This window comes from Durotheca rogersii, assembly GCF_024521655.1.
Source record: "Durotheca rogersii strain YMJ 92031201 chromosome Unknown GGS23scaffold_25, whole genome shotgun sequence".
NCBI lineage: Eukaryota > Fungi > Ascomycota > Sordariomycetes > Xylariales > Xylariaceae > Durotheca > Durotheca rogersii.
Genome location: NW_026251256.1, coordinates 356,008 through 370,377, shown reverse-complemented (window position 1 = coordinate 370,377; position 14,370 = coordinate 356,008). Strand labels below are relative to the sequence as shown.

General features: G+C 56.9%; 2 protein-coding genes across 2 annotated transcripts; one reads left to right on the top strand and one right to left on the bottom strand.

The window, feature by feature from the left end:
- Window positions 1-53: 53 nt before the first annotated feature.
- GGS23DRAFT_581852 (glycosyltransferase family 2 protein) lies at window positions 54-4,104 on the bottom strand. The gene is made up of 3 exons (XM_051517208.1): window positions 3,403-4,104; window positions 741-3,269; window positions 54-652 (listed from the first exon to the last, which is right to left on the bottom strand). Exons 1-3 carry the CDS (start codon window positions 3,478-3,480, stop codon window positions 515-517), a joined length of 2,745 nt encoding a protein of 914 aa, XP_051368974.1. The 5' UTR covers window positions 3,481-4,104; the 3' UTR covers window positions 54-514.
- A 6,725-nt stretch (window positions 4,105-10,829) lies between these two features.
- On the top strand, window positions 10,830-12,760 carry GGS23DRAFT_242033 (uncharacterized protein). The gene is made up of 2 exons (XM_051512179.1): window positions 10,830-10,957; window positions 11,060-12,760. Exons 1-2 carry the CDS (start codon window positions 10,921-10,923, stop codon window positions 12,406-12,408), a joined length of 1,386 nt encoding a protein of 461 aa, XP_051368973.1. The 5' UTR covers window positions 10,830-10,920; the 3' UTR covers window positions 12,409-12,760.
- Window positions 12,761-14,370: the final 1,610 nt, after the last annotated feature.

Below are 14,370 nucleotides of genomic sequence, written 5' to 3'. Positions count from 1 at the left end.
AGGGAATAGTGAGTAACCACGGTAAGGACTATGTTCGCTTAGAGATACCCGGATATATATAAATGTTCTTCTTATATTGTAGGTTATCTGTATACATGGGAGAGACGGAACCAGGGACGAACATTCGGTACGGAGCAATAGCAACATTAACAGCAACTGCAACATCCTAACAAGTCGGCACTGATATCCAGTCGGGAGACATTATGAGTGTATAAGGAGAAGAAGGCAACAACGCCGAAAGTAATGCCACAACGAGATATTGTTCAAAGGACAACGGCGCGGCCGCAACTGTAACTTTTCTGGGTTCCGTCTCCCTATCTCGCAAACCAAGTTGTCCCTCCGCCTTCCTTCCCCTCCCACCCCCAGCCCTTCCCGCTCTCCGTCCATCTGTCTATCCAGCTGTAGAAACAAGTATGTGTTTGACGCCAGGTCCTAGAGAGATGAGCCACATTGGTAAACATGACACACGGGTATAAATCTCGATATCCCAATTACGCCGTCGCCATAACGTCCTTTACCGCCTGGCGAAGCAGCACATGATGCCCGTCCGGCCGAGGAACCAGCAGCATCCGATAAAACGGATCAGGGAGAGGCAGGCCGTGCAGATTAGCAGGAACTTGAAGAACTGCGCCGTTCGGTCCGTGGTCGTGCCCTATTCCATCGAGGCGTCATTAGTATACACATTTACGTTTCGTAGCACGTAAAGAGAGGAGAGAGAAGGAGAAGAAAAAAGGACTTACGCCGATACCAAACGTTGCAAGCTCATCACTAGTGACACCGACGATGAGGGCACAGTTGGAGAACAGCCAAGCGATGACCAGCGAGGTACGGAAAGACTTGTACGAGTCCTCGAGGTCCTTCTCGTCGGCCTCGGGTTCCGGCTTGAAGGGAGCGAGGGCGCGCTTGACCGTCTGCTCGAACTGGCTGTCGATATCCTCCTGCGGCTTGTCGACCTCCTCGATGGCGGCCTCGCCCTTCTCGTCCTTGATGACCTGGGCCTTGGGGATCGCGTCGGCCTTGTCCGAACCTTTGGTACCCCACGACACGTCGTGCCAGTTGTTGAACGCGTACACCATCAGCACGTTGATGTACGTCGACATGAGTATCATGTAAGACGGGAACGAGTGGAACATGTGCCACGGGTCCAGATACATGAATGAGGCGATGTAGTACAGACCGAACGTCGCGAGCAGCGCCAGGATGATGATCGCCACCTCTGACTGCCCCGTGAACATCTCCTTGAGCGCGTCGCCCGCGCTCTGACCCGAGTTGAGGTTCTCTGGCTGGAAGGCCGACACGACGAGGTAACCGGACAGGATGAGGATGTAGAGCTGGATGAATCCGAACACGCAGAATGACGTCACGTACTGCCACTTGGTACCCTTAGGACGGTTACCGAGGGCGAGGACGAACTGCAGGATGAGGAAGGCGAGGTACAGGTACTGGAGGACGATGTTGACGATGGGCGTGGCCGTGTCGCCGAAGGGCCAGCCGTGCCGCTCGGCGCTATTAGGACCGCCGGCGGTAGGCGTGCCGACGAGATCCATGATGACGGTGGTCGTGAGATAGTACGATGCCAAGCTGAACCAGGTGAACAAGACGTTGACGACGTTGTAGAGGAGCTGGATGTGGAAGAAGAACATGCGGATGATGTTGTGACCGCTCTTGTACATGCGGCCGAAGTGCATCAGCGAGTAGAGCGAGGCGGCGAACGAGCCGTTGAGCCAACGTCGCCGTTGGCTGATGAACTCAGGCGCGCCCTCGGGCACGTCGGTCTCGCCCTTGGCGGCCTTGATATACGTCAGATGCCACTTGGAGCCGGCCTTGGCGACGAGCTCGAAACACAGGATACGATCCTCGGCCAAGAACATGTTCTTCTTGAAGATGTTCATGCCCTCGATACCCTTCTTGCCCAGGATCTTGGACAAGGTGTGGTCACCGTGGAAGTACTGCTCCAGCGGCCGGCCCATGATGGCTCGGAATCGATAGGCCGAGAAAGCACCGGGCAACACGGAGACGTAGCCGAACGAACTCTCGAGCGGCTTGTCCAGGATGTTCGAGATCTTGTACTCGAAGTTCTGGACAGCGACGAGGGGATTCAAGAGCTTCTTGCCGCCCTTGCCCAACATGGCGTGGATCTCACCGCAAGCGCCACCGAGATCCTTATCGTTGTAGAAGCCCTCCCAGAGCGCGAGGAGCGACTTGGAACCGGGCTTGGTACCGGCGTCGAGCAGGATGCACACTTCGGGGTTCAGGATGCGGCCAAAGGCGTTGAACAGCCAACGATGGGAGTTGATCTTCTTGCTGTTCTTCTGCTTCAGGCAGAAGATCATCTGCACGGGCGGCAGGGTCTGGGGGCTGTCGTCAATCGGGCGGATGAGCTGTTGGTTGGCGGTGACGGACAGCTGGGTGGTGTACTCGAAGACATGGGCGACCGTCTCCTTGCCGTTGACCTCCTTCTTGATGATGCCATCCTGGAAGACGCCGATGGTGGCGAGGACGTCGAGGGTCTCCTTGTCGGCCTTGTCGATCCCGTCGAAGACGAAGCAGACCACGATCTTCTGCCAGGCGGGGCCGCCCTTGTTCCAGAAGGTGGACTTCTTCAGGTTCACGATGTCACGGATGTTCTGCATGACACCGTGCAGCGTTCGGGCGAACAGCTGCTTGTCTTCATTGTAATACGTAATGGCGATGAGCAGTTCGGTGTGTCGGTTGTATGTCCTGGGCCGTAGATCGTAACCATTCTTCAGGGTGAAGTCGTTAGGATCGCAGGTGGCGGCGGTGTACCGCATGTTGAGGAACTCTCCGCTGCCGCCCTCGGTATCACGGTATTTGGTCTGCACGGCATTCTTGATGGCACTGGGTACGGGATAATCAACGCTGAGAACGGAGCCCTGGACCAGCTTCACCTTGCGGGTGGCGTAACGTTTCAAGCCGCCGCCGCCGCCGCCGGGCTGTTGTCGGCGTATCCAGCTATCGTCGCTATCGACGGTAGACGCCGGCCTGCCATAGCCAAAGCCGGTGTCCTCTAGCTGGTGTCCCGTGAAAGCACCGCTCGCGTACTCGCTGCCACCATACTGCGGCGCAGGGGATTGGGTGACGGGAGGGGCGGTGGTGGCATATGATTCGGTAAGACTGTAGGCCGAAACGGGACGGGCGGGAGGAGTGCCGGTGCCCAACCGGTCTTGCTCGTAGTGATGGCCCGGGGTCTGTCCGAGGAGGTGACGCTGGGATTCATCCTCGTCTTGGTCTTGCGGGGGGAGATGGTACTAGATAGGGGGGAAAGGGGGGGAGGAGGGAGCCCCAACCCGGATTAGCGGTGTGTCACGAGAGCTAGTTGCTTAAGCTTATAGCCAACAGACGAGACGTCGAAGGGACGGAGGGTTAAGGTTGGGACCTTACCGTGCTGCCAGCGGGCATGTCCTGAAGTCTATGCCCGTCGTATTCGTTGCCGCCGCCGCCGCCGCCGTTATAAGCCATGTTTACGGTCGGCTAGCGTAGCCGTCGTCGGAAAGGGGAGCGATGACGCTGACCGATGCAGTTGCCGTCTCTGTCTGGGTTGCAACGCGCGTTACGAAGCTCGTGGCGACGATCCGAGTCACCACGCAGCGTTAGGCCGAACACAGACGAGGTGATGCAGGGACCGCGCGAGGGTTAAGGTTGACCTTCGCGGGAGGACAAAGAAGGACAGCAAAAACAGACAGCGTGTCTTCGCGGGGGGGGGGGGCCTGAAGTTAGCTATACAGCTGGTGACGACGAAGAGCGAGAGGGAGGGAAAGAGAGGACGGCGTCTTGATGGATCGATCAATCACCCGGTGCTCCCAGGCATTAGGGAAGACGGGTGCGATGGATGGGTGACGATGATATGATATTGTGTATCGGTGTTTGTTTCCCAGATTTATGGGGGGGGGAAGATGGGAAGAGGGAGGGTTGGTTGATAGGAGAGAAGACAACGGTTCGTATTTTTTTCTTTTTCAGGTTGGGGATGGGGATGGGATCAGCGTCGGAAAACACCCCATACGGTTTTATGAGAGGTCACTGAGCAGCAGGAAAAGCAGTCAAAAGGAGACCTGCAGGGGGCGGAGAGGGAGGAAAGCCTGGACGGTGAACCAGGCCGTATGTAAAGGTAGGGCGGGTTTTTGGTATGTATATACCTGGAGGAGAGGTACCTAGGTATGTAGGTAAACAGGATGTACGTATATACTCGTATGTATTAGGTAGATAGACGTAGCGCACAGGAAGTGGATGTACCTGCGGACGAGAGACAGCTCACGCAAACGGTATGTCAATCGCAAGTACACGTACCAATCGAGACATTGGAAGTACCGCCACAATAGGAGGCAATAGCCGGTACCTTACGTACACACACCGTCTACCTACCAACCTAGGCACCTAGGTACCTAGATACATCTACTAGGCACGCTGCTGCTTGGATGTCTTACACGTACGTGTAGGTATCCTCTGCTGGTATTGGCATACGACCGTAATCCGGTACGTCTGCGTGGTATGCAGGTATAGAGGTCTGAAAAAGTCGGCTCAGGTCCGTCAGGGCTAGCCAGGTTGGCGACAGGTCAGGTTAGGTACGTAACCTAACATTATGAGTATGCTCTAGCATTAGGTGGCTGTCCTCCGTGGCCCAGCACCCTCGGGGCGGCGCCCTGGGTGGGTAACGCCATCGCGCTACGGCCTGCCTAGCTGCGCAGTAGTCATCCTGCTCTTCGTGTGCTGCAAAAGCACGCGAGAAAGCGGCTGGGGGCTGGTGTGGCTTAGCCGTCGCCTTTCCCGGCATCTCGCTGCTCCGTCGCCTGCCTGCCGCTTGCTACGTAGTGGTAGTAGTAGTAGTACTACTCATAGTACCAGCTAATAGAGACTCCTCTAGCGACAAGCAACAGGCTCTGCCTCCGGCCTTCTGGCTCTACCCAACTCGAGAATGGACCCCAGGTAGAGGTACCTGTGTACACGCCACGTACAGATAAATGCACATATGTGGAGACCACAACCCCGCTCCTCATTGGCCAAGAGCAGTGCCCCCCTGACCAGTTTCCAACCACTCGGATCCCTTAGGTGCGTAGGCACTCCCAGCTTTTTGCAGGTATAGAGGTAGGTAGGTACCTAGGTATCTACTGTAGATATCTCCCGCTGCCCTACTCATACGGTAGGGGGTGTCTATTATGCCCGCCTCGACAGATTCAAGCTACGTAGGTACCATACAAGCACATATCCCTCTCCGTCATACTGTAATGTCGGCACGGTAGGTGCAGGTAGGATAGGTACCTATCTACCTGTTTCCTTTGGGTACGATACATATGCTCCGTATACGCTGCTTTCCAGCCTCCCACTATGTGCGTCCCCTCAAACACAACTCAGATGCTACCTACGTCACTTGCATGTTTTACGCGCATCCTGTTCTCGTGGCGGCCGCTCTCGCGCAAGTCACCGGTTCACGATGTCTTAGAATGGCGATACCTGCTTATCCTTTCCTTCCACGCATGTCCAGATGTCCTACGCCTACCTACCTGGAGAGACAACCTTGTTGACAGGAGGACAGGGAGGAGAAGAGGAGAGGAGAAGGGCGCTACCCCCGACGGAAACGTGGAGAAAGCGTCGACTTGCAGACGATTAGGCCGGCTAGAGGATGGGATGGAGGCGGATCCGAGCTTCAGCCACAGACGCTGACTAGCAAATCGCGTCGGGTTGGCAAGGCGTAATGCGCTCTCTGTCTCCGTAATAAAACAGTTGTCGGCCTACTTAATATGCACGCGCATGCATACTCAGAAGTAGGCGACAAGGTGGAGGGGAGGGGAGGGGAGGGATAGAAGCATATTACCTTGGGTAACTACCTAACGTAGAGAGGGAGAGAGATGTCAATATATATATATGTCTGTCTGTCTGTCTGTCTGTCTGTCTGTCTGTCTATATAAGGCATATAAGCATTCTCATACGGTCAACCCTACTGTCGAAAAAACTCTGCGCATCTCAATACCAGACACCACTTTCGCCTATCCATCCCCCCTCCTTTTCCCAGGATACCTAATACGAACTGTTGCACACGTACATACAGTACAGATGCGCAGCAGCAAGTCCTCGCACCGTATCGTAGCTGGTCAGGGGAAATGTTGGCGATCTCGCTGTTAGCTTGAAACTCGACCCCTCGCATTTTACCCCGGTACATTACGTATACACATTTATATACCTAGGTATACAGTATTTCGGCTCTCAGATTTGTTGTACATTTAATGTATATATATGTGTACTCATACAGGCGCATTCGTAATGTTGCTTGCATAGCGGCCAGACACATCCATGCTGCACGACCCAGCTGTTATACACATGTGTAGCATAACCGGTACAACAACACCCAGGAACCCGACATACTATAGGGACGCAGATATTGCATCTGGGCGGGTTATGTTGCTAAACCTATTGCAGTCTCCTGCCTTATGTACAACTCGCCAGTCTCGGGCTTACGTGTATACTTGTCTACTCATACGCCGTGCGATACGATGCTATCTCGTAGCACACGTATAGCGCCCCAACCTCTCCATGATCTCCATGAATTAATTGCGCTTCGCCTCCTGTCTTTCCTTTCTTTGTTTCCTCCTCTCGAGCTTTTCTCCTCTTCCACACGCATGCACTCCGCTGAGCGGTGCAGTCTAGCACCGTACATTACGGTACCGTACAAAACCGTGCCTAGCATCTAGGCTGCCTCGGAAATTCCAGCTCGCGGCCAGGCCCGTGCGATCACCTCCCAAAAATAGCAGCATATAGGAGACTTTTTCCTGTGGGACGCTACCGGCAGCCTCGTTGGGTGGGGCTCTCCTACTAACTGAGGCGGTGCAAGTTGGTCTCCTCGTAACCAGAATCCCCAGTAATACTGCCTAGGTACTTACCTACCTCCTCTCTCCTGCTTCCTACCTTTGCTACACACTCATAATCGCACTCTTCCACTGTCCCGTGTACGCGTGTGCGGTTCGGCTTTTCGTGTTGGCCGTCTCACATCAGCACTACTCCCGCCGAATATTCCCCTCGCTATGCCGGGGGAGGGGTTAATAGCAAGCCTTGCCCTACCTACCTTAGAAGCGGACCCGCGATGTCTCTCTCATCCTGTCGTCGGGTATTTTAGCAGGACGCGCCTATATATATCTATTATATTGACCGCAGCAAAACGGATAAGCATTACGATAGTTAGGTCGGCTTTGTAATGATCAAAGACAGATTTGTCGCGCGTGTTGCAGCCCGACTTCACTCATCCCCCCCCGCTAACAAAGTCTCGGTAGCTCCCGTTGACAACTAGCAAGCAAACCAGACTTTGTGCTGCCATCGTCACACTCCGGTTCCTCAGATCGAGGCCGGTATCAACAAGTAAGCGCCGGTACCCGGCGTAAATAGTGGCGCTGGCTCCGCTGCCGGATGGTGCTGTGCCCGGCGATCATATAAATAGGCCCAAGCCCCCCCGAGGACGGGCGAGGCGGGATGTGTTATTGTAGGCGCCGTGGCCGACGACGCCCTTTCCATCCCGCCCAACCGCATCCAGATAGACATGCCGAGAATAAATAGGCTAGCACGTGCTAGGAGGCCGAAACATCAAGAGCCAGGCATCGGGCAGGCGTAGCATCCCGCAGAATTCTCTCGAAATAGTCTTCGGTGGGAATCTCAAGGGGGATCATGCAGGGGCTGGTGTGTACTACCGGCCGTCGCCCTCCGCTACTACACATGTCTGTGTGCATGAGGGAACAAACTGCCCTAGCTTGCAAACGACCGAGGCCGCACCTAGCAAGACGCACACGTTCTCCAGATGCGGGCTGTCTTATTCAGTAGATTGCTTAGCTTCTCGAAGTCCGCCATGTGGTGTATTTTATTTATGAGAGACATACTAGGCCGCCTCTCACGGCCCCGTAAGCAGGCTAGGTAATTGTTATAGTGATTCCGCGAGCTTCCAACGAGAAGCTCCGATCTGATGGGTGTCGATCTGGGCATGACCTCTACCGAAAGATATTAAATAAAAGTCATGGTCATCGCAAGCCGTGTCTAAGGTAACCGACCTTGTGCGCCATGGATTCACCGCGGAATCCCATGTTTGCTCTCTATTCCTCCTCGCCCCGGTAGACGGCTCAGCACTACGTACCTGATGGCAGGTATGGTATGTACGTACTCAGCACCTATCACCTCTGGGGATGTTGCTGACTTCGTCTGATAACCCGGCCAAGCAGCAGGTCGCGGACCGAGCCAGACCGCCGGCGACATGCTGCCCTCACACAATCGAAAGCGATATTCAATCAAGAATGCGCATTTATCACCCACGCGGCACAAGGGGGCTTAGTCTAAGACCAAGACATGTGGAACTGGTGGGAAACATCCGAAATATAGCGCAACGCCAGCAATCACGTACGCGCAAGCGGCAAGGAGAAGAGATGATGGATATCAGACGGGGGGGGGACGGAGGCGGGACGGGCGGGAAATGGTTCGTGGAAGGCCCCCATTGCACGGCGTAACCAGGGTAATTTAACAGGTAAAATTTGGTAATCAGCCGGGCCGTCCACTCGCATCATCTCTACCGATCGGGCATATATATGATATGTACCTACCTACCGGAGGCTGCGTACGCGCACGCCATGTCTGCGAAGAAATAATCTACTCACACAGACTATATGTAGTCGGGTTAATACGTCTACTTGCGCGGAACCTGATGTCAAACAGGATTTCCCGGCGAGACTGATCGAACCGGTGCCCTAATGTTTGCACCTTCTCGACGGAGTCCACACCCAAGATGGAGGGGGCATATGAGTAGGTAGCTCGCGCAGACATCCCAAACACTGGCCGACTCAGCCCTCTCTTACTACGCTGCTGACCCCCCGCTGCCGAATCGAGCTCCCCAGGGGATTCTCGTGTTGGTTTCTTCTTCACGATCAAACAAACAACATACTGGTGCAGCGGGAAAGGAGTGTGGCAGGAGCCCAATCTCAGATTCGCCGTCCCTTGCGTTGGCGCGCGCCGCCCTGGCCTAGCTCGGTGGCGGGCTTGTCGTCCATCCTAGCCCTACCGACTGTCACCACGTACGACAACCGCGCGCGTCTCCCCCCCCCCCCCCCCCCCTTACGGCACCCCACCGACGTTCCAGGGATTGCCCGCAACGCCATTCGCCGCACGGCCGACGCGGCAATATAGGCACCGGAGAGTGCGCCATGCAGGCACTTGGTATTATATCCCTCTCGAGGGCGGACTGTCGGCGACGGAGATGAGGTGTCAGCTATGCGCGACGCGCACATGTGGCCGAATGCTGCGACGGAATCCGTCGAGTAGGCATACTGTCTCGACGTAGCCGGGCTGGCTGGGTCCCGCGCTTCCCCTTGCATGACTTCGCAGACAGGCCGGCGTCCTACGGCGTACACACCTACCGGATTGATGCTAGAGGCTCTGGGTCGGATGGTCCGCATAGAGTAGGTAAGTTAGGTACCTAAGGTAGGCATGTTGTAGGCGCACGCAGCAGGCTCCCGCTCCCCCTACGGACGGCCGTCTCGGGTTCGCTAGGTACCTCGGGTAGCGGGCGGCGTACCGCGTAGTAAGTAGTGGTACCTGCACCCTCGAGGAGGTGGTTACTAGTGCCAACAGCAATTAACGGGATTGCTGGAGGATGGGCTTCATTTACAGGTGACAACGATTAGCGAGCGAATCAGCGGGCGGCCCTGGCTTCTGGCCGGTCCGTTTTTCGTTTCGCCTAATCAGGTCATCATGTACCCCGCCGTACCTGGTACCGCCGCGACATGGGGCCTGCCGTGGCCGTACAGCCGTCCACCAGTGTACACACAGATTGTTGTCGTCGCCGTGGGAGAGTGGATGTTTCGCCAGGGCCATCCCTCGAATAATGAACGCGAGCCTGAATTAACCCTGTCGGCTATCTTTATGCCCTCTTGTCCGCTCCTCTTGTTTGGTCCCTGCTGCCTCTTTTCCCTCCTCGCCGTCTCTCCCACTAAACAACCCCCCCCCCCGTCTTCTTCTTCTATCTTATCCCATTGTCCGCTGGCCACCGTCCCTTTTGTCCACGCTAACTGTGTTGCGGGACTCTCCAAGATCCTCGTCGTTTTTCTCTTCTCCAGCACCTACTCACCAAACCGACCCGACTAGGTCCTGCTATTGCATTGCTTGCAACGATTACTTGCATTACCTTGCCTTGCCTTGCCTTACTTACATCCCTCCCTTCCAACTCGCCTCCCTCCCTCTCCCTCCTACTTTTTATCTTATTTCTTTTGAACCACGCAACGTCGTCGTCAAATAATCGCCCGCACATCTTACACACACACCACCAGCGCACCCGCACCGCCCGCCACCACCACGGTAACCTTCGACACCCAGCTGCCACGGTTCAAATGTCCCCCTCATGACCGCCTACGTGTAGGTTGCCCTCATTGCCTTCATTTCTTTTGAGCTAGTCTCTTCGTCACTCGTTTGTTCTTCTCCCACGACTTCTTCCTCTCCGTTCGCCCGCCAAGTCGATGCCCTTGCGCCGACCCCTTTCTACGCTCCAATTCATTTCCGTTCACGACGACCACGCCCACGCCCACGCCCACTCCCGCCCTCAATTCCGCCGCTCTGCTCGATACGATACCTGGAGGAGACTCGCGAGAGAGTTCCTTGCGCACGTTTCAGCACACGCCTATCGCGAGCGTTGAAATCGCCAATCGAAGAACGGATATACATAATATATCTCGCGCTACCGTCGAATAGACTAGCGATCGGCATTCGGTCGATCTCATTGCCAAGCCAATACCTCGACCATCCTCCTCACCGGCAGCGGCAGCGGCGGCATTATCGTAATTGTCGATCGTTGACGAGGCCACAGCTGAGAGTCATCTAGAACGTTCGAGCCGTCAGCATTCTATCTTCGCGCCGTCGAATCCAGTTAGATTCTCACTTGTAATCACCATGGCGGGCTTACCTGGCTTCGTCGGCTTCCCGCTCCGTAAGTCCCGTCGATCCCCTAACCCCTACTGCTCCCGTCTCTCCCCCCGCCTACCGCTGCCACCAGCACATTTGCCGATCGCTAATACCGCTCTGCCGTTAGACGAGGAGTTCTCGCCGGCGTCCCCCTTCTCGAAGCGACAGAATGGCTGCGTCGAGTGCGATACCACGATTGCGCCGTCGTGTCCCACATGTGCCCAAGGCGAAGTGTGCCAATTCACCATACAGACCTGCACGAGCTGCTCGACAGCCTTCTGCTTGCGCGACCCGACAACCGCCTCCCAAACCCCCAAGGCCAGCGCAGGTCCCAATGTAGGTGCCATCGCCGGCGGCATAATAGGCGGGCTCGTCGCCATCGGCCTCGTCACCTACATCGTGTGGCGGTTCTGCATCAAGAACAAGCGGCGCCAGTACGAGCCGGAGCACTGGCAAGGTGACATCGAGCACACCAAGGAGGGCCTTGACAACGACTTCGCCTCGCGGCGGTCCCAGCGGGCCTCGACGCACACCGTCCACTCGATCGCCTCCACCGTCCTCACCCGCGCCTCCAACATCATCCAAATCGCCTACATCCCCGGCGTCACGAACCGCGCGACGCCGACGTCCCCTGCGCTTCTCGTACCCCCCGTGCCGCCGATCCCCATCGCCCACTCCGACGGCACCGGCAGCCCCTTACCCTTCGACGAGCAGCGCTTCTTCGTCCCCGGCGAGCTCCGCGACTCGACGTACTCGGGCATCTCGGGCTACAGCGCCGGCGGCGACCGGGGCTCGTACGCACCGCGGTCGAGCGTCGCGTCCACCATCTACGGCAAGAACGTCATCGTCTCGCCGCTGCCCGCCCAGAAGGGCAACTTCCTCAAGCCCTCCATCGTCAGCGTCAAGTCGCGCGGCGGCGCTGGCAGCAGTGGTAGCAGCAGCGGCGGCAGTGATACCAACGCCCCCCCCGTCCCCGCCGTCGACTACGGCAAGTACTCGGACCAGCCGCCGCCCTCGCCCGCCTTTAGCATCGGTGATACGTTCTTCAAGAACGCGAACGCGGCCACGGCCACCGCCGTGCGGCCGCAAATGGTGCGCGTGGGTAGCGGGCCCAAGACCGTCGAGGTGAAGGCGAAGTCGGGCTCCCCGGTCTCCTCGCCCTCTTTTGGTTCCGACAAAACGAGCGGTGGCGGTAACGCCTCGTCGACGGACAAAGTGCGGGACTCATCAAACACGGCCACGACGATCCTGGTCGACGATGACGACGACGACGACGAACCGACGTCCCCGGGCGCAGACGGGAAGCGGCCGCTGCGCAGTCCCTTCGCGGACCCCCTGCCGTCGCCGACCCCGGTCGCGGCCTCTGCACTTAGCGGCACGAGCTCACTGAGCGCAGTGGCGGGCCCCGAGGCAGGTGTCCGTAGGGGCGAGCGGAACGGCAGCCCGTTCGGCGACGAGAACGCCCTGCGGGACTAAGCCCGCGAGAAGCCCGAGCCATCTCGGCTACATCACACCACCACGTACATCCGGCACCCCGCGTCCCGGTTACCTTTTTTTTTTCTTTTTTTTTTCCTCGGACATATGATGGCTGGCAGGCTGTGAGTGATTTGTTGCGTGTCATGACTGGAAATGCGGGAAATGCTCATGGTTCGAGCTATTATCGTCGTCGTCGACAAGACCCAAAATTTTTTCAAAAGTCAAATGGAAGCGAGAGGAATATATATATACCATCTATCGCGTCCTACTCTCGATCTACATCGTCAGAGAGCAAGAGAAAGAGGGGCAGAGAGAGAGAATATAGGAACAGAGAGCGAGGCGGCGAGAGATAATCCGTTACTCCGGGTATTTACATAAAATAACCAGTCCCGGAGCCGTTTCTTTCGCTCGCTCTTCCCCTCGTACTCTAACTCGCACACTCCTCTTCCATCTCTCGTTTCTCTCCCTCTCCCTCTCTCTTTTTCCACTCTCACTACTCTTTCTCTCTGTGTGCCCCTCTCTCTACAGATCCCCCCTACTACGTTCTCGTGCGGATCGATCGGCACTCGTCTGCCTCCTTGCTTCACTTCTCTGTCCTCATTTGCGATTTGCCTTTTTTTTTGGGCGCGATATAACGTACATACATACCACTACCCCCCCGTTCTTTCTATATCGGAAATCCCTCCCCCCGCCCCCGTCTCGAATGGACGCGGGGGAGGAAGAGATGGAGAAGACGAAAAGGGGTGACGAAGCGGGATGGGCTGAACTCGGCTCTGGTTTTTTTTTCTGTGTTCTTTTTTTTTTTGTCTTGTTATCCTCGCGGATTTCTTTTCTTTCGTCATACCGACACCCCTGGAACGGAAACGGCGTTTCGGCTTCGGAGGAGAGAATAGGGGGGCGGGTTATAAGAGAGAGAGGGGGGGGAGGGGGGGGAAGAGGAAGAGGAAGAGAAAGGAAGCAGAGGGAGAGAGAGAGATACGAATGCATGGTGGATCAGAGTATTTTTCTTCCAAGTCCCGACAATGCCCAGGACATCGGGTCGTCTGGCTAGACCCAGTAGCTGTCGTCGTCGTCGTCGGCGGTATACCTATTACTACTACTACCACTACTACCTCTGCGTGTGTCTTACGTATGCGTGTGTGTTCGCTACCTGTCCCGGCTCTAATACCCTGTGTCTACTGCCCCTGCGAGCATCGAAGCCCGCGCCCGGCGCCGTCTCGGTTCCTAGGGCCTGCGGGGCACATAAGCCCGGAAATAGAGCGGAACGATATGTTTCCAACGCGCGGCCCTTGTCAGGAGAAGGGACTGCGACGTGTCTAAGTCAGCCTGCGTGCGCCCCTACCTTGGTTCGTGCGATCTAGTCGGTTTCGCGCATGTGGTATGTATAGACTTGCTCTCGCAGCCTACGGGAAGTCATACTCGGCCTCTCGTCGCAGGCCCGGGCCCCAGCTCGCTCCCGGCGACGTACCCTCTAGGGCGCAATGCGGCCGGCTGGCACGCCCGCCGCGGCCGTGATGCAACGGACCTGTTGCATGCATGCCCTGCACCCAGGGTAGGTAAGCAGCCCACCGCACTGCCCCGGCCGCCTCCCGTAGGTGCCTCGCCTCGCGCCGGAGCGGCCCGCGTCGCCGGCGCTGCTGCCGCTTACCACGGCCGCGCTCCGGGGGCGCGCGCGCGCGCGCGCGCAGCCGCCACAGTATGTATGGGGCCCTGTCGTCTCGCGTGCTTTGGCGGCTCGCATCGCGACGACCCTTGTCTATCTGCTTGGGGGCCACGTGGTGTGGGAGGAGGACAGGGACGAGGGGGGGCGCGAAGGTTTGGGGGACTTTTTTTTAAAAAAAAAAACCCCCAAAAATAATGTGGGATCTGCCCGTCGCAATCCTGCTGCTGCACGTTAACCCGCCATCCGGCTAGGTTACCCGCACGCAGACGCAGAGACGAACGGACCCCATGTCCTGGCGG

Bases quoted from the DNA above. Each gene is read 5' to 3' on its own strand.
- GGS23DRAFT_581852 (XM_051517208.1), bottom strand. From the start codon at position 3,480: ATGGCTTATAACGGCGGCGGCGGCGGCGGCAACGAATACGACGGGCAT. The intron at 3,270-3,402 runs GTAAGGTCCCAA...CCCCCTATCTAG, and splicing joins ACATGCCCGCTGGCAGCACG to TACCATCTCCCCCCGCAAGA. The intron at 653-740 runs GTAAGTCCTTTT...TCGATGGAATAG, and splicing joins TTGCAACGTTTGGTATCGGC to GGCACGACCACGGACCGAAC.
- GGS23DRAFT_242033 (XM_051512179.1), top strand. From the start codon at position 10,921: ATGGCGGGCTTACCTGGCTTCGTCGGCTTCCCGCTCC. The intron at 10,958-11,059 runs GTAAGTCCCGTC...CTCTGCCGTTAG, and splicing joins CTTCGTCGGCTTCCCGCTCC to ACGAGGAGTTCTCGCCGGCG.